Raw genomic sequence first — 19064 nt, forward strand, 5'->3', positions numbered from 1 at the left:
AAGTGATGACATCTCGAAAAGGAGGTGTAATGATAATCGTGGTTTGATATTTTTTGTAGGGATCTAAGCTGTAAAGAAGTACGCGGCGAATGGATAACCATCCTCGTATTGTCCACTGCGCTGAACTCGATTGGCTTTGTGCTGGCGTGCGCCTATGCTGTGATGCTGTTTTGTTGTCGACATGGCGAGCAGCGTCCGTTCTATTCATCCGTCCAAACTACAAGTACCTTTTAACGGAGGTGCAAATACACACACACACACACACACGCACATACCTGTAGTATTTTTAACCATAGACCTGCAAACATATGTACATGCGATACATATTTATAGATATTTTACTTATAAATAGTTTTATGATTTGTAATTTTTTTTTTTTTTTAATTTGATTTTGATTTTGTTTTCGTTTTAAAGTTGAAACAATTTTAGATATACATACTTACAAATGTATATTATATGTACAGTTACATAGGACGGTGGCGCTTTGTACTTAATTCGCTTTTAAAAAATAAGTTTTAACACTCTTAACTTTCACCTTGTAACGGTAAGACAGATATTTTGCATTATTTGTAAAATTCACTTATTTATTTCAATATGACATACAAACATATTTATTAAAAATCTGAAATAATACACTTACGGTTATAAAAATAATTACTTCTGCATACAATATTTTATATGTAGTTCGATATATATTTTAAAAATTAATAATTGCTGCTAAAACTACCTTGACTTTAATACAAAATATTTCAGTTTGTTTCTTACTTGATATACATACATACACACACATGTACGTGTGTAGTTAAAATGTAAAAAAAAACGCATTTGTAAATTTTCGAAGACAGCAGCTCACATACAAATCCATGTACGTACATATCTATTTTTTGTTTTTGTTGTTGTAATGCAATGCATGGCAAGTACAATACGATACCAACCATTTTGATATTATAAAACTAAAGTTAAAAAAATGCAAGTTCAAATGCTCAATAAACTGAAAATGATGCGCAGATACTAACTGATGGTATTCACATTTCACTTCTCTGAATCGCTAATGAGTTATGGGTAAACAAGTAAACTAGGCTTACACTACAAATATTTTTATGAAATTAAAACTTATGAATAAGAAACTTAAATTCGTGAACTTTTGACAAATAACTCAAATTGACTTGGCACCTTTTGCCGGTTATACCCCAAATTGCTGGATTTTGATGAAATATTGGGTAGTCGAAAAAGTCTTTTCGTATTTCGTCAATAGATGTCGTTGGAATCATCTATCTCCAGTGCTACCAATCACATTGTGTCATATCATATTCTGTTACAAAGGTGACATTTTAAGCTTCATTTAACGAAAAAAAAATTAAATTCGGAGAAGTTGAAAAAAAGTTATAGCTGTTCAAATTGAGTATAAAAAAAAGAAGAATGCCACGCAAGCCACCAATGAAATTTGTAAAGTTTACGGAGACGATGCTGTATCAGTTCGTTTAGCACAACAATGGTTCGCTCGCTTCCGTTCTGGAAATTTTGATGTGAAAGATGCACCTCGCTCCGGTCGACCTATCGTTGAAAAAGTCGATGAAATTATGGAAAAGATTGACCAGGACCGTCACATAAGCTGCCATGACATCGCCAAGGCACTAAACATTCATCATCAAACGGTTTTGAACCATTTAAAAGAGGCTGGTTACAAAAAGAAGCTCGATGTTTGGGTACCACATGAATTGTCTGTGAAAAATTTAATGGACCGAATTAACATCTGCGATTCTTTGCTGAAACGAAATGAAATCGAACCATTTCTGAAGCGAATGGTAACAGGAGACGAAAAGTGGATCAAATACGACAATAATGTGTGAAAAAGATCATGGTGCAAGGGTGGTGAAGCTCAACAAATGGTCGCAAAGCCAGGATTGACGCCTCGAAAGGTTATGCTGTGTGTTTGATGGGATTGGAAAGGAATCATACACTATGAGCTGCTCCAGCCTGCTCGAACGATTGATTCTACACTTTACTGTCAACAACTGATGAGATTGAAGCATTCAATCGAAAAAAAAAACGCCAGAACTGATCAGCAGAAAGGGCGTCGTCTTCCATTAGGACAACGCTAGGCCACACACATCTTTGATGACTCGGCAAAAACTGAGAGAGCTTGGCTCGGAAGTTTTGATGCATCCACCATATAGCCCTGATCTTGCACCATCGGACTACCATTTGTTTCGGTCAATGCAGAACTCCCTTAATGGAGTAAAGTTGGCTTCAAGAGAAGCCTGTGAAAATCACTTGTCGCAGTTTTTCGCCGAGAAACCACAAAAGTTTTACACTGATGGAATAATGTCTCTAGAAGAAAAATGACAAAAGGTGGTCGACCAAAATGGTACATATTTGGTTTAATAAAGTTCATTATAAATATAAAAGAAAATGAGTTGAAGTTTGATTAGAAATACGAAAAGACTTTTTCGACTACCCAATATTTGAAATACACATTTCAAAAGGCGCATAGAATTTTGGTAGTCTAAAGTGCAAATTTTAAGTGGCTAAAGAAACGCGAGTGACTCTCTGTCGTGTGACTTCTTAAAGAGGTGCCTCTTAGCAGTCGGCTTCAAAAAATCGATTTTTTTTTACTACAATCGATAGATATATTATAGGAGAATATGCCCTCAAAATTTTATAGCGGAATTCAAAGTGATTTCGGAGTTACAGGCTTGTGTGCCGTCCCTCGTGTGAGTATACTATCTACCTTCTGAAAACTTTTAAACACGTTTTCTCAAAACCATGTTTTTGAAAATGGCGTGTAAGATTTAAAAAAAACGACGAAAGTTATCGTTTGAAGCCGATAATCACCGATAGCGGTGATTCAACTTCCGCCGTCAGGGATCGCATCAACGCCGCCAACAAAGCGCATTACGCCCACCTTAACTTGTTCAAGTCCCGACTCTTGTCTAAAGCTACAAAGTTCACAAGGTACAAGACTCTTATTCGACCAATTCTAACATATGGTTGTGAGGTATGGACTCTTAAGGTTGATAATTGTGCTTAGATTGCTCGCATGGAAAGAAAAATTTTAAGAAAGATCTTTGGCCCAACAAGAATGGATGATGGTACCTATAGAATTCGATTGAACTCTGAACTGAACAATCTAACTCACAACGAGACAGCTGTGCGTTTTGTTAAAGCGCAGCGCATAAGATGGCTAGGTCATGTGATCCGTATGCCTGTTGACTGTACCGTGAAGAAAGCCCTGACAGGAAAGCTAATGGGCGTGAAGGCCAAAGGCAGACCGAGGAACCATTGGATAGACGCAGTGGAACACGATCTTAAGAAGCTGGGAATACGTGACTACGAAGCAACAGCTCAAGATAGACCGCTTTGGAGGAGCATTTTGAAGGAAGCTTTGACGCACCCCGCGTTGTAACGCTATGAAAGAAGTAATTAACTAACAAAATCCAAAAAAATATCCACTTTTTAATGTTATTTAACACCTTCTTTAAAAAAATGGCGAAAAAAAGCACTTTTTTGAATAATTAATTGTGTGTAAATTTTTTCATATTTTTATACAAGAGTAGTATATTATATGCGGGTAAGCCTTCTTTTGTGTTTCAGGTGAAAACTACGACCGCAATCTTACACGCCGTTTTACTAGCGCGCAACGAGAAGCTGTGCGAGATTCCTCATATGCCCGCCATTTTATTTTTTCATTTATGTTAAAAAATTGTTTATTACTCTTCAATCATGCCTTCAAATAAATGCACAAGATTGTTCCTGTGTGTCGCTTTTTTCGCCTCAAAAAAAGTTGAGAAAAAACACCTTTTTTTGAAGCCACTGATAAGAGGCCCCCCTTAAGGTGATGCTGGAAAAGATCGTGCGAGCCTCAGAACTTAATCGCTGAGGCACAGTTTTTTGTAAGAGCGTACAATTGTTGGCGTATGCCGATGATATTGAAATCATCAACTTCAAAAACCGCGCATTTCCAAACTGCATAAAGAGGCAAAGCGAATGGGTCTGGTGGTAAACAGGGACAAAACGAAGTACCTCCTGTTATAATAAAAAACAGTGTATCGGCACCCACGTCATTTTTACAGTTATGATTTCGAGGTTGTAAGAGACTCCTTTTATTTAAGAATCAGCATTAATACCGATAATAATATCGGTTGGTCTCATAACCGCTAAAAATGTAATCGACAAGATGCTAAGCAGTGATGAAACGTGAGAAATCATCAGCGGTTTCAGGGGATCGTTTATGATGAGGGAGATGGAACGCGACGATTCCCAAAAAGGGGGAGTTTTTTAGTCTCTGGACATACCAGCATCAGTGGCTGCGACGGGAACTTTGATGATGCATTCGGCATTTTAAGCCGCATCCGCAAAATAAAAAAGAAAAAAAGGAAAATTGCGTTGATTAAAAAAAAAAAATTTTAGTGATGGCTCTTGAGGTTTTTTCCTTATACCAAATGCATTTTATAAAAGCTGGAGCTGATTCTTTTTAAATTTTTTTTTGTTGCAAATGGCCTCGCCCATATTCTTTCACTAGAAACTCATTGTTATAGGAAATACAGTGCAAAAAGCCTCAAAAAAAATTAATTAATTTGCCATTGGCGAGGGTCGTTTGAAAAGCCAGCGCAAAGTCAAAGAGATGTCACTACTGAAGCGTATCGAGGTTATGTTTAATTAGTGGCATCTCTTGGAGGAATACACACCAATTTTCAGCCAGATCAGTATATCTTTGTGTTTGCCACCTTCGTTTAATTAATTTCGTTTGCTTAATTTGATAAAATTTTAAACCATTTCTATTGGCTGAGGTGTTCCCCAGGAATTTGGTTTTTTTTTTTTGTAAACTAATTCTATGTAAAAAACTTCCATTTTTGGAGGTATTCTGAAATCGGTTTCCATTACTAGTCATGAATTTTGTACGCCTCTCAAGCAACTGTGAAAAGAAATTTATTTGATTTTTGAGACAATGCATGAAATGAGGATAATTTCAGTTTTTTTTTTTAAGAAGAGAAGCGGTGAGCAGTAAAGTTGTTCTGCTTGGGACAACGCAGCCAATAATCGACAGATGAAATATCATGCGTTTAATGCAAGCGGGCATGCAAGACCAGCGGGCCTCAATATGAATGAAGCAAAGACGAAGTACATGACACGATCCTTTCATGATAGTCACATCAGAATCGAAAGTTATGCTTTTGAGTCCATACAAGAGTTTAAATACTTAGGCGTAGCACTCAGCATAAATGAGGATATGTCCTTTTCTATACAAGACCGTATTCAGGCAGCTAACAGATCATACTTTGGCCATATGAAAATTATGAAGTATTCATTGATATCAAAGGAACAAAAGCTCCAGATGTTCAAAACTATAATAAGACCGGTTCTCATCTACGGCTGTGAAACAGGGGTCCTTAAAGTTAATGATGTGAATTTACTGATGCGATTTGAAAGAAAAATTCTGAGAAGAATATTCGGCCCTATACGTTTCGAAGAGGGTACATACCGTATACGGTATAACCACGAGCTCAGTGTTTTAATCGCGGGAGGAAATGTATCGCGGTTTATAAAGTCCCAAAGATTGTGGCAGTATGGACACGTTTTAAGAATGAGCAGCGAAAGAACGACCAAATACCAAAAAAGTATTTGAAGCAAACCCTGTAGGAGCAAGAAAGAGAGGCTGGCCAAGGAGATGATGGTTGCAAAACATAGAAGACGATACACGAAAGATGAGAATCTCACAACATAGAGCGAAAACGGATTGTCGAGAAGAATGGAAGCGTATTGTAGAGGAGACAATGGTCCACCCCGGACTGTAATACCAAGATGATGGGTTAGGAAGCCTATTTAGAGTATTTCGAAGCGCGTTTTAACGCCAGGAACACTCTTACCCCAAATGGTTACTTTTAAAACGGTCAAAACATGTGCCGGATATGACGCCTCTTACTTTCGCCAAGCATTAGCAAGTGACGAATAGATAAAGCCACTGGTATAAATCAATATATCTTGACTGCGCTGGAATAGATCTTCATAAAATTACATTTGTTTGTCAGATTTTTCAAAATCGCGAAAAATAAATTGATTGCTTTGGAAAGACCCCAGCTTCAGTATTCAATGCGCCTTGGTTTCTATGATCTTTGAGTTATAACTAAACTCGCTAGCGGCGAATCTTTTTCGTTAACTTTGTTTTCAAATGCAAATTTTTCGTCACGTAAGCCGAGCAGAGAGATAGCGAGCAAAGAAGTGGCGAATAGAAGAGGCCTATTAGTTTAATTGAAAAGTATTTACAACAAATCCTCCACAAGTATTCAATGCCTTCTATCGTCACTTCTGCTCAAGAAGTAAATGTTAAGTCAAATTTTCGAAAATATAATTTTTTGGCACGCAAATAGGCATTTTCAACACCATGAAATATATGCTTGTTAAAAGTTCTCGTTAAGTGTCATAAAGTAAAAAGTAACGTCTGTATGAAATACGCGTATTTGGCACAAATTTACAACGAAATTTTCAAGTTGCGCTCTCAATATGGGATTCGTTAATGCACGTTCAGGATTTACTAAGCCAAAAGCAAAGACAGGCAAAGTCAAAAAGTGATTTTTGTCAAAAGTCCGTGTAATTGCATTGTTTTCATCACTTCATGATTATTTCCGCTGGTGGCAGTATACTATCGCCATACAAACTATACCAAATGCTGGAGTACCATATCGTACGATCAACCCATTCGCTGCCAGCTAACACATGTCCTATGAAGGGTGAGTCGCGGGATCTGAAACGAGGAAATGTTTTTATTATATTTTACATTTAAATATTTTTTTTATTACATTTTAAAGAAAGTAAATTCGTTTTTCTAAATTTTCGCATTTTTGTTTTTGTTTTGGAAGGACTTCTGTCAATACAGGGTGCGGCACTCGAAGTGTAAACAATTAAACAGGCCATAAATTTAGTTTGCAAAATTACTTTTATTCAATTCAAATTAAAAAATGTTTCAAAATAATAAAAAATTAAGAATCAATTTACTTTTGCTCGATATGACCACTGTTTGCCTTGACTATGGCCTTGAGACGGTCCACAAAGGAATCGCAAGCTGCCCGAATGTGACTTCCAGGTATTTTGGTCCACTCGCAGGCAATGGCTTTTTGTAGCGCCTCGAGACTGGTGAATCTTTTAGTTCGGGGCCTTGCTCTCCAAAATGGCCTAAAGAGAATAATCCATCGGATTCGCATCTGGTGAGTTTGATATTCATTGTGTGGACGTTATGAAGTTCGGAACGTTGTTTTTTAGCTAACCTTGGTTCATTCGAGCTTTGTGGGACGATGCCGAGTCTTGTTGAAACGTCTTCGGTCTGTCACCGAAATGTTTGCCTGCCTCAAAGCAACCTCTACAAAACTTTCCCGATAATATTTCGCATTTACCTTGACGCCAGGCTCGTTGAAAAGATTGGAGAGCGCCCGTTTGCGGTTACAGCGGGCCCAAACCATTACCTGTGTAGGGTGCTGCCTCCTGGTGGCCAACCGATGACTCAAATTCTCGTATAAGCGGTCAGCCAAATAAACCCTATCGTTTTGTGAGTTAACGAATTGCTCAATTTGGAAAAATTGCGCCTAAGAAAACACAATGTTCGGAAATTGACCACTTTCGGCCAAGCGAAGGAACCTCTTTTGCTCTCTCAAGTCTGACTTGTTGCGCCTTTGGATCTTGCAAGGATTGATTCTGAGATAATTTTTCAGTATGCGGCGGATGCTACGGTCAGATATTTTCAATTCTTTCGCCATTTGATTGGCACTTCGTCGGGGATTTCGCTCACGTCGCTTCTTCACTTTTTGAACCATTTCACGTGACGTTGCAGTCTTTTGATGACCACCTCAATGACGTTTCGCGATGCTACCAGTATCATTGCAACGAGTAATGGTGAGATAAATAAAAACTTTATTTACCTTAAGGTGCTCGAGCTCACGAACAATCGCTGGTTAAGATTTTTCAGCCAAATGTAATGCAATCGCACTATAACGTTTGAAAACCATTACTGATTTTCTTTTTCCGCGTTTACTCTCGGCAAAATGCCTCCGCGTGCTTGTAAACAATACTCTGGACTGTCCTTTAGCCAACTAACAGGCAGCTCATGCCCGTGCATCAGCAGCGCGAACGGTCTGAAGTTGGTTACACTGCGAGTGCCGGACCCTATAAGTGAGTTCGTTCATCCTTCCATGCGTCCGTCTGTCCGCCCCTACGCACAAGAACTGGAGCAAAAATTTATATAATTCAATGAAACTTGACTAAAGTAGTTTGGTATTGAAAATGGACCAAATCAGGCAAAACCACACCCACCTGCCATGTAACGGTAATATTCAAAGAGCAAGACGCACATAAAAAAGTCTCACAAAAAACACTCAAACGATCAACTTAAAAAAAGAAAAAGTGACGGTGCCCCGCCCACTTTTGGGTAAATGCGTGCATCGACTTCCACTGTCCACTCGGTTGCCCATTTGGTACATCTATTGCCCCCCATCACATTTAGATCCGAAATAACATTATTGAGTTCGGATAAAGACACGCCCATTTTTCCCAAATTGGGAGGGACGATGATGTTTATCTGATGTTAACTGAGTTGTTTAATTTCTAAGCTTAAATTCAGGAATTCCTAAACTAAAATTAAATTTTACTGAAATGTGGGTGGGTAATGCCGTCCAGGCCGAATTCTGCCTTCCTTAGTTGTTGTAAGGAGAAGAAGCTCGATCAAACACCTAACACAAGTGTACGCGCCAATTATTTATTTATTTTGAAATAAATTGAAATTTGAAAGGGTCGAGCCAAGGAGTGCCAAGAGATTCGGTGCCTCCAAAAACACTCAGGCTAAGAAGCCCTTTGTATTTAGAGCTCTGGAAACTACCCCCTTTCCAACTACCCTCTAGTCAAAGAGCAAAGGAGAAAAGTTTCAGAGAAAGAGATAGGAAAGAATAGAGACAGAGACGTTTCCACGACAGTCGGTTCTACGTTACCGAAACGACCCGGATTTATATCCGGCCAAGGACTGTTACTTCAGCAGCATTCCCCGTATGTAAGTATGGGAAATGTTTATGCTGCTACAACAGCAACAACAGAGAGAAAGGTATTTAGTGCTGTCAGAATTTTCCAGATTCTTCGGCAAATCTGTAAATATCCTCCAGTTTAGAGATGGAATAATACTCATTCTCACAACATCGGAGCCCAAAATTCGTAGCCTTGCTCTAGCAAAGGCAGAACACTCACAGAAAAAGTGCTCAGCGCTTTCCGCCTCCGCCAAGCAAGACAGGCACTTCGGGTCCTCAATGATTCCAATGGTGGTCATATGCTGACCCCATGGGTTGTGTCATAGCTCTTCTGGTAAGGGCTCTTGCTTCACACTTCTAACCCGAAATTACTTTCTTGGCCACAACTAAATGCTTTCGACCAGCATTCATTTCTTCTTACCTCAGTATCTGCGTTTGTGTGCGCTCCACAAATGTAATTGCCCAGCTCCACGGGAAGTCGCGCTTCTTTTCACAACCCAAGTACGCGGTGGTGCTGTGTAGGAAGATCTCGCGTACGATGGTCGTTTTGTCATTTTTATCTTTTTTCGATATCACAATTTTACCATCGCGCAATTCACATAAAAAGGATTTGAAGGATTTCGTGCGATTATCAGCGAATTTTAGCTCCTTGCCAGGTGTCACCGTTGCCAAATTCTTGACTGCGCGCTGCACTTCACGCAAAGTGTCGATCGGTTTCACAACGAGATAATTATTTTTTCGATCAGCTTCTGGCCAATAGGACCAGTTGAGCACAACATCGAATACTTTTAAGTCGTGATGCAGTGGACGCTCTAAACTGTCGTTCAGTATGACTTCCTGCAGTGAAACTTGGTGGGTTGACAATTGCATTTTGGGCGCTAGCTCGCGGCAGATGTCGTAAGCAGTGCGGGTCGGATTGATGGTTATATTCACCTGGGTTTTTTCCTATTGGCGGAAGATATATAAAATGTAGCTTTTTGTTGGGTTGAGTGTCTTTTTTTTGTCATAGAAATTTACCTCTTTGGTGTTCTCCGGCCTGGGGTTGAGCACAACCCACATTTTCAGATCGCCCGACTTTTTCACCGAATCTGTCAGCGTTTCAGCGGCCGCGTAGTACTTTTGCAGGCACATCAGCATTTCTTGCTCTTTTTTCTAAAGTTGCAGAGTTGGGGATTTTAAATTAAATATTATTTCCTAAATATTTGTATATGAAAAGTAGCACTTACCACTTCCTCTGGCGATAAGGGAAACAGATTTTTGTAGAGCGTTATTAAGTCAGCTAAGACATCCGCCTCCTTTTGTGAGTAAACCATTTCTTCCTGCTGATGCTAAAATTTCACAGTCACACAAATTACAACAAAATAAATGAGTGAATCAAAGCAGCAAATTTCGTTAATCGCTTACATGATTTTGCAGTAGCGTTGGGCCCCAGATCATTGTCAAATTTTTCGTGCTCATCTTGTTCTTTGTCTTTTGCGAGCTTATAAATGCCAAATGTCCCACGATCTTCTTGAGGGTCTCCCGCTCGATTACGCTTAAACGTGCCAGTAATTCTTTATAGGCCTGAATCTTCTCTGCCGATTTCGTAAGTTCAGTCACACACATAAAACTCTCGGAAAGTTTGCCCATCAAACGTTCGGGCAGATCGCGCATAAAACGCTTCAAAGCATTCGCCACATCGTGTTCGTTATATTCGTTTCGTGTGATCTCGACATTGAAGGCGTCGGCGCGAAAGGCGGATAAGAGTTTTAGAATGGAATTTTCGGAGCCCGATTTGCGGTATATACCCTCCGACATGGATCCATGTATATAGACGAAATTGATGCACTTATCCACAATAACGGGTACATTGAACTTGGTCAATTGCTGATCGACCAGTGAGAAGCCGTTGTTGTGCGCCACTTCGCGTATGATATGGCGCCAAATTTTGGTTTCACGTGGTGAAGACATAATCATATAGACCGTAAATGGCGGACAGTCAATCATAAGGCTAGGACCAGACTCCACGTGTAAATTGCGTATCGTTTCATCGCTGTCTTTGAGCACTGAAAGTGAGCGAGTATGGGCATGAAAAATAATCTCACAGTGAGTTGTCTCAGGCCACAGACTTACCCAAGCAGCGCGCTTTGCGCAGATCCATTTTCTCTACATTACCAGCCGCTTCACTGACAAATATTAAACGTCTTTGATTCTTCTTCAGCACCAACCAAGTGCCGCTCCATTCAGAGGTTATGGAATTCTTCAGATAGCACCAACCGGCGCGATAGTAATGGCAGGCATATTTCGGTGGTATAGTATTGGTCAGACTCTCCAAAATCTTTTGCATCCAGACACCTCTGCGAAATGACATGAATTAATCCCAAACCAAAAACAAAAAAAATTATACAATAATAATAAAAATGCAATTTAACTTACCTCTCCGATTCCTTGCTCACACCATACAAGTGTGCCACACGTTGATGCTTGCAGTTGCCCGACGCAGTACTCGTCATAACGAGATTTGGATTCGACATGGTCTGCACATTGCTCGAGCTTGATTGGTTCTTCGGCACCGATGAGGTTATCTCGAAGCAATAGAAATGTGTCGAGTTATCTGTTACGCGATTATTACTCACACATTGCAACGTCGTAATGTAATCGAGTGGAATGTTTTCCTTGGGCGTTTTCATCTCCTGATCGAGGAATGTTTGGAATTGACGATCACGCAAAATAGCTTTACGATTTTGCATCTCCTTGAGTATGTCTTCGACAACACCCGAAGGAAAACGTATCAGCGGTCCTTCGTAGCGCACGAGCAAAGGCGAAAGTGTTGGGCGCGGCACCATTTGCAGTGTCATCTTCAAATCGGATTTCGCGGCTATTTTGAAGCTGTTCTTGCGCGTGATGGCACCAACACGTTGTTTGACGCTCGTAGAGAATACATTTACGCTGTTCATGAAACGTGAAGCGCGCGATTTTTGTTCGTTAGGTGTGAGTGGTGGGCGACCGTCGGCGCCAATAGCCTCCAAGTAGGATGGTGGTCCGTCACCTTCAATGTTCAGTTTATTGAAGGGATTTTGACGCTGCTGCTCATTGTTTTCTTTAGTGTCTTGCACAAACCAGTGAGTACGATTTGCGGAGGCGCGCGCCAAATCAATATTGCTACCACAAGCGGCGGATTGATCATCGATTCGACTCAAGTACGGACGCACGCGTTCTTCATCATCATCCAGCACGTTTTCCATACTCTCCGACAGTAGCTGCGCATTTTGATGCACAATTCTTAGCTGAGTAGCTGCTTGAGCCGTGCTATTGCAGGGCTTTGTATTCGGTGTGGGTAAAACTACGGTTGTTGGTTTGGGCTCTTCCGAGACTATGGCCGTTGTAGTGCCGGTAGCGGCAGTCTGATTATCTTCCTCCGATGTGCACATGCTGACATCATCATCAGATTTGACTTGGTCTCCTGAAACTGTGCCATAGATATCCTCCTCTAGCAGATGTTCTAATAGCAGCAGCTGATTGCTCTTGTCCGAATTGCAGATAGTTGCGGCTTTGCGACTCAAAAGTGGATCGAATTCTTTGATAACTTCTACAGGCGGTTTCACACAGCCACCAACTGCGCCCTCTGTAACCTCACTTGCTTGTATGGATCGCAAAGCGTTAGTTTGGTCCTGTGAAGAAGCCTGTTTGTTACTGGTAGCCATTTCGAAAACCCTACCATAAGTTGCTTCCTCATTTGCATACACAGGTTCCGGTGTTGAGCACACGCTCTCCTCCACACTATCCGCAAAGTACTCCCACGACTCACTACGGTCCGGTTTTGGCGCTCGCTTCTCCGCCTCAAGTATCTGTTTATGCAGTACCAAAGATTCCTCGCGCTCCGTCGCAGCTACTTCCATATTTAGTTGGTGTAGCTCAGCAGAGTCAACATTCGGACGCAGCGAAGCGCCACCCACAGGCGACGGACTGTCACCCATACGTCGTAATTGTATTTCTTCATAGTTCTTGCGTCGTTTCAACCTCTGTGGCGGCTGTATTGGCTTGAGTTTGCCATAAAGTCCATGCGATATGTCCGCCACAACTTCTTTGGGGAGAACAGGTGGTGGAAAAGATGGCATGGGCGGCGAGGGCAAGTCTACTGATTCGCGTGAAACTGCATCTGAGCTATTACTCGTGGCATGCACTTCCTCCTCGGCAACATTTTGCAAGCTCGCATTGCTGCGTTGCTTCTTCAACGCCACATTAGCCGCCTCAGCGGCAATGTGCTTAGGCACCATGAGCGATTTACTCATGGGTGCGTTACGCGTGAATGTCGGCTGCGACGGGGCGTCTCTCAAAGCGTCCTCGTACGATGGCGGTGAAGGTAAATCCAAATCGCTGCGCGCTAATTTCAAGTTACGCGGCAAATCATATGAGCAATCGGCAGTGCTGGCGGAAAGATCTTCAACACCGTCTGCTTTACGATTCAACGGACTGGTAAATGATATCGAACCGAAGACTTGATCGTTGGGCGGCAATGTTTGCGGGCGGTCAGTGTGAAACTGTGCTGTGGTTTCGGCTCTTTGCTTTTCTTTGTCTTTTTTGGTCAGCGTAAAATTAGCATTGAAATTTTTTCCAACACTGCGTAAACGATTTGCTGTTTCAGTGCTAATATTGCTAAAATTCTTATCGAATTTATTTTTCACGCCTTTGGCTTTGAGTGCCACACGCTCGCCTATGGATTCGGTGAGAAGCTTGGAAGTAGAACCGATCGACTTCAAGAGCTCGCTGTAAGAAAGAGGCAGGGAAATGAATTAAGAACTGAAGAAATTCTTGTGTATGCCAGAAGTAAGTGTACATATGTATGTGTATATGCCCGTTAACCACGTTTATCACCTAATTACTTCCGCCGCAACAGCTACAACATTTCATTGTGCAATATTTTAAACTGTATAAATACTCTTAAATGACTAATTAAAATTGAACTTAGTGTATTTTGTTGTGTTCACTGTAACCAACCAAACGGATCTGAAGTTTGTGAGCATGCGACCAATCCCTATTTATAGAGTCGACATCGTGTGTTCAAGCTAATACAAATAAGCAGGCTGTTTTGACTTCAAACATTAACAATTCAAGTACATAAACACATCGCTCATGAAGTTCCATTCCATTCCCATGGCATGCACCCAACCGAAGAGAAAAGAGAAATGGATGTGTTATAGCTAAAAACTCATGCAAGGAGGAACTGCATATCTGCATACACACATACAAGCATACATGCATATATGCATTTCTATATACATACATACAGATGTGCGCACTCTATTCCCCCAAAATATGCGCCTAATTAACGCAATGCACGACTTCTACGCGCCTTCAGGAAATGCCACTAAATTTAGAATTCTTTGGCGGCGTACACAAAGCCATGCGAGTATGTACTTACGAGTATGTATGTATGTACCTATAAATATAATGTCGGGTGTCAAAATCTCAACATCTGTTCCGCTGTTGTTGATAACCCCGCAGGGAAAATCTGTCATTTGGCTAGCCATGTCATGCTCGGCCACATCTGTCCTCAGACTGTTGGAGCTTTTCTGCAAGCAATCGAACCTGAATGGTGATATAACTGTGCTGTACTCTATTGACTATTGCAGCAACAACAGTTGGGTGATCTCGAACATAACTTCATGTCTAGTGGACTGAATCTATCAAATTTACTACTGGTGCGATATTTTCGGGAAAGGGAAGCAGGGCTTATTAGAGCTCATGTGTCGCATCGATTACTACAGGATTGCCCATATTCGACAGACCCATGTGTTTCTTGAGCCCATTCCAATCGACGAGGCTTGTCCGCAGGCAACAATCTTTGCGTCAATTGAATCTTATACGGGAATAAATGCAAATCAATGCGGATAATTCGTTGTAAAGTGGTCCGAGCAATGCCCAAGTGTTGAGAACGGCGGTATTGGGACACTGGCCCGTATAAGAGCAATATTCTCATCCGATCGCCTTGGTCGCATCACCAGTCGAAAACCTTTCGTACAAACGTTTAATGCTGTTCTTAGAAAGCGCACTTTTCACATTATTTAATTTTTTATACGCACGTTGAGTTTTTACGATTGACTTCTTTTGTTGAATGTAAATTTCAACAATTTGGGAGCGCTCGCGTGGCGTGTACTTTTTCATGGTAAAAATCTGCTTGGACTGACGCTTCCAACGCGGTATGTCATTTAGCGATCTAAATTCTCTATCAAAAGATACAGCGATGTGCCCGTCTAATATATGTATTTAATGAGTTTCGAAAAATTCCAATGGAATGCAGCGAGGAGGACCTAACGCTTCGTTGCATATCGCCGTATACAACTTATCAGTTGTTTATAGAAAAAAAACAAAAAACATGAAGTGAGATCTGGTTATGATAAACCAAACATTCATTAGAAGGATACTTACTACCTACCCCTCCGTTCGGCACCCGGATCTGGCCAGACAGACTTTTTACTTTTTCATTTTTAACATATTTGTTATATGCATATTTGGATTTTGCAGGATGATAACGCACCATCGTACCGAGCCCAAATTGTACTTGATTACTTGACCAAACACCAAGTAAATACCATCGTGCAAGCACCGTATTCACCTGATATGGCCCCTTGAGAACTCTTTTTGTTTCCCAAGTTGAAGTTACCACTACGTGGAAGGAGATATCAGTGGATAGAGGAGATCAAAGAGAATGCGACGAAGGAGCTGAAGGCCATCCTTTCGTCGGCCTACCAGGGGTGCATGGAGGACTGGATTAAGCGTTGGCCCATGTGTGTTGCTTCAGGCGGGCCATATTTGGAAGGAGATAAAAAAAATTTGCTTGAAATTTAGCTCTGTTTTTTTTTATTTAAGCAATCCCGGTACAAGTATTTCTTTGATAGCGAACTTGATTTCTTTACCTTTTAAAAAGGTTCATCGAACAGGACGGGTACTCAACCGATGGTTTTAATAAAAGGTGTCCAACTATGGGTTAATAATAGTGAGTGGGCTGCTATACGGGATAACTTTGATATTTGAAGTTGCATATTCAGTATACGCGGCCGCCGTAGCCGAATGGATTGGTGCATGACTACCATGCAGGAGTACGTAGGTTCGAATCGTTGATACCAAAATGATAGAAGAAGTTTTTTCTAACAGCGGTTGCACCTCGGCAAACAATGGCAAAGCTCCGAGTGTATTTCTATCATGAAAAAGCTCCTTATAAAAAACTATTGGTGTTCGGAGTTGGCTTAAAACTGTCGGTCCCTCCATTTGTGTAGCAACATCAAGGCGGACGCAACAAATAGGAGGAGAAATTCGGCCAAACACCTAACAGAAGTATACGCGCCATTTACTTATTTATTTTTTTACATTCAGGTTGGCCCTGGTTGCCCGGTTGGTTGATTAGTTTGATAAAGGCTGCTCTTATCTGTCGTTTTACGCCTAAACAGCATTGCGAAATATTGCAAACTTATTTCCGAACTCGAGTGTTGTGGAGCCTAAGAGTGCGTTTATTCAAAAGAAGTCAAAATCATCTTTTCTTACGAAGCACCTTTTCATCCAGGCGACAAGGTTAACAAACAAAGCTGAAGGGTTCAAAAACCGCGCACGCGATCTTGGAACCAATGATTTACAGAGCAGCTAGGGCAGCTTGGTGATTGCGAAACGGTGGCATCATTAACGCATTTTTCTTTGAAAATGCTTCTGAAAACGCCATATCGGTAAACGGTTAACGCTACAGAGGCATGATAAAAATTGTCTATGGCCGGAAATTGAATTGAAGGCATGGACTTGGACTTGGACGATCTCTGGTTTCAGCAGAATGGCACGCGATGCCGCACAGCTCATGCCATAAACGATCTTTTGCACGCCATCCTGTCCCCTAGGAGCTGCGATTTCTCGTTAGACTTTTTTTTTATAGAATGCCTTGTTAGACTGGTATTATGGGAACCATCAATTAATAACTCAGGCGCTTAAGGCGAATATCGAGCAAGCCATTGGTTAGACAGAACCAGAAACCGATACCAAGGTTTTGGAAAAGTTGATTAAAAGGATGCGCTACTGGGAAGCCAGAGGAATCAACCACTACATGGATTTTCCTTTCTATGTGCACTTCTCGCAGGAAAGACGAGGGCTACCATTTGACTACATCTACATCTAAATGTTTCAAACGTAAAAATATTTTATATTTTTTTTAATTCATCATCATAAAAGAGATGATCAAAATTTTAATTCAGTATTTTTCCCAAATTAATGGAACCCTTTTCTGAAACTGAGCAGATTCAATATGGTGGTTTTTTATACTATTTATCGTATGAGCAAGCAGAAACGCACCATTTCGGGACTAGTACTTTTCCCTACAGGGTGTATACACATGTGCATACTTACATAAACATGAGCACACTTACATGCTCAAAATGTATTTTAAGAAACGTCAACTAAGAACTTGAAAAAGTAAATCCCACGATTGAACTTCAAATAGGGAACTGTAACTTAAAATAGAGGCCAAAGTGTTTCTTATTATCAGAAATGCGCCTAATGAAAATCCATGGAAGTAAATGAAAAAAAGAGAATGAATTAAGGAAGTGCGGTGCCTGCAACCTTGACTTAGTTAGATTGAGTTACTTCTCTGTAAATAAAATTGAGATGAAAAATGTATTTACCATGGAACTGACCAACAGTCAATCAAACAAAAGTGAACAGAAGAGATAAAAAAAAAAAAAAAAATACTTCTGTTGGGAGTTTGGCCCAGCGGATCTTCCTATTTGTGGTTTGCGTTTTGAAGTTGTTCCACAAATGGAGGGGCCCAAGCCGAAATGGTTTATATAATATGAGGAGCTTTTTCATGGCAGAAATACACTCGGAGGTTTGCCATTGCCAGTCGAGGGGCGACCACTTTTAGAAAAAGCAGAGAGATACTACAACAAATTATCTGCTGAAAGAAATCCTTTTATAATACTTTGTGAAAAATTTTTGAAAATTTTATTAAAACTTTCAACTATTGAACTGGTACTTTCAGAATTTTTCTGCGTATGCAATTTTATAGTTCATTAAATTTTAGTGCAAAGTGCAAATTTCAAGTAACTAAAAAACACCGTTGATTTTTCACAATTTCGCCGAGTTATCGCTTCTTTTCTATCAAATACTTTTCTTTTTGTTTTGTCGGGACAACTAGCAAGTACAGCACTCAGACACAAGTAAGTGCATTGAACGGCACTCGGATTCCTTTTCATTTTCTTTAAATCTATCCGGCCTCCGATGGAATCTAAAATATCTTTGGCACTGACCTCAAACCTGATTCGAGCGAAGACCGGGCAGACGCACAGAAAGTGGCCCTTCATCAGTCCAACCAGCCGCCTACAGTCCGTTCTACTTAGTGACAAGAAGATTTGCGACAGTCGGTCGGACATGACAGGTAACATCAGTTTAATCCATCTGCAGCCTCTCTCAGCCTGCGAAGCTCGCTTGTGGGTTGAAGTAACCCGTTTGCTAACCGTGGCTGTGATGGTTGCAGTAGGGAGTGGCCGAACAGGCTATGGACCAAGGAAGTTAGCCTCAGAGCGCATACTAGCTAAGGAGTCAGAGGTCTCCTTACCCACGTGTCCCGGGACCCATGTTGGCATCAGGAAATTATGTCTAACGAAATAGTTTAACCTGGATTTACAGGACTTGGCTACCCTGAAGTGGTTGAGGGGGCTGTCTAAGGTCATGAGCGATTCTTAGCTGCCGCTGCAGACACATATAGATCTGCCTCTCCATCTGTTTTCCACAAAAAAGTTCATCGCTTCTAGAACTGCTTACAACTCCGGTTGAAACACAGATGCATGCATTCCAAGAGCAAAGTACAGTTTTGTCCTGGTGGACTCCACGTAGACCCCAGAGCCGGAGCCGTGCTCGGTCCTGGAGACATCCGTGAAAATGCGAAAACAGTGTTTGCCGGGCGCATTTTCAGAGTTTGATTACAAATGTATCTCTGGCAGAACCACACTGTATCTATTTTTAAGTACGACTCTTGATGGCATGGAGTCAAAGGGCATGGAGAGAATCGTTAGATCGAAGTCCATGCCTTCTCTGTTTCCAATGCCG

At 41.0% G+C, this 19064-nt stretch overlaps 2 protein-coding genes across 4 annotated transcripts in view; one reads left to right on the top strand and one right to left on the bottom strand.

Moving 5' to 3' along the window:
- The window catches only part of LOC128857888 (mucin-2), a 92818-nt gene extending 91803 nt beyond the window's left edge, over positions 1-1015 (top strand). The window contains exon 7 of the mRNA XM_054093702.1: positions 60-1015. Coding sequence (XP_053949677.1) covers positions 60-234 — 175 coding nt within the window. The 3' untranslated portion in view covers positions 235-1015. The remainder of the gene's footprint in view (positions 1-59) is intronic.
- LOC128857886 (uncharacterized) overlaps positions 500-19064 on the bottom strand; it is a 62797-nt gene continuing 44232 nt past the window's right edge. For all 3 annotated transcript variants that reach the window (XM_054093701.1, XM_054093699.1, XM_054093700.1), the window contains exons 3-9: positions 11418-13748; positions 11115-11338; positions 10407-11047; positions 10229-10330; positions 10020-10154; positions 9424-9947; positions 500-6742 (exon numbers count right to left, since the gene is read on the bottom strand). In XM_054093701.1, the coding sequence (XP_053949676.1) occupies positions 6607-6742; positions 9424-9947; positions 10020-10154; positions 10229-10330; positions 10407-11047; positions 11115-11338; positions 11418-13748 (4093 nt within the window). In that variant the 3' untranslated portion in view covers positions 500-6606. The remainder of the gene's footprint in view (positions 6743-9423; positions 9948-10019; positions 10155-10228; positions 10331-10406; positions 11048-11114; positions 11339-11417; positions 13749-19064) is intronic.

The sequence above is a fragment of the Anastrepha ludens genome, chromosome 3 (assembly GCF_028408465.1).
Source record: "Anastrepha ludens isolate Willacy chromosome 3, idAnaLude1.1, whole genome shotgun sequence".
Classification (NCBI taxonomy): domain Eukaryota; kingdom Metazoa; phylum Arthropoda; class Insecta; order Diptera; family Tephritidae; genus Anastrepha; species Anastrepha ludens.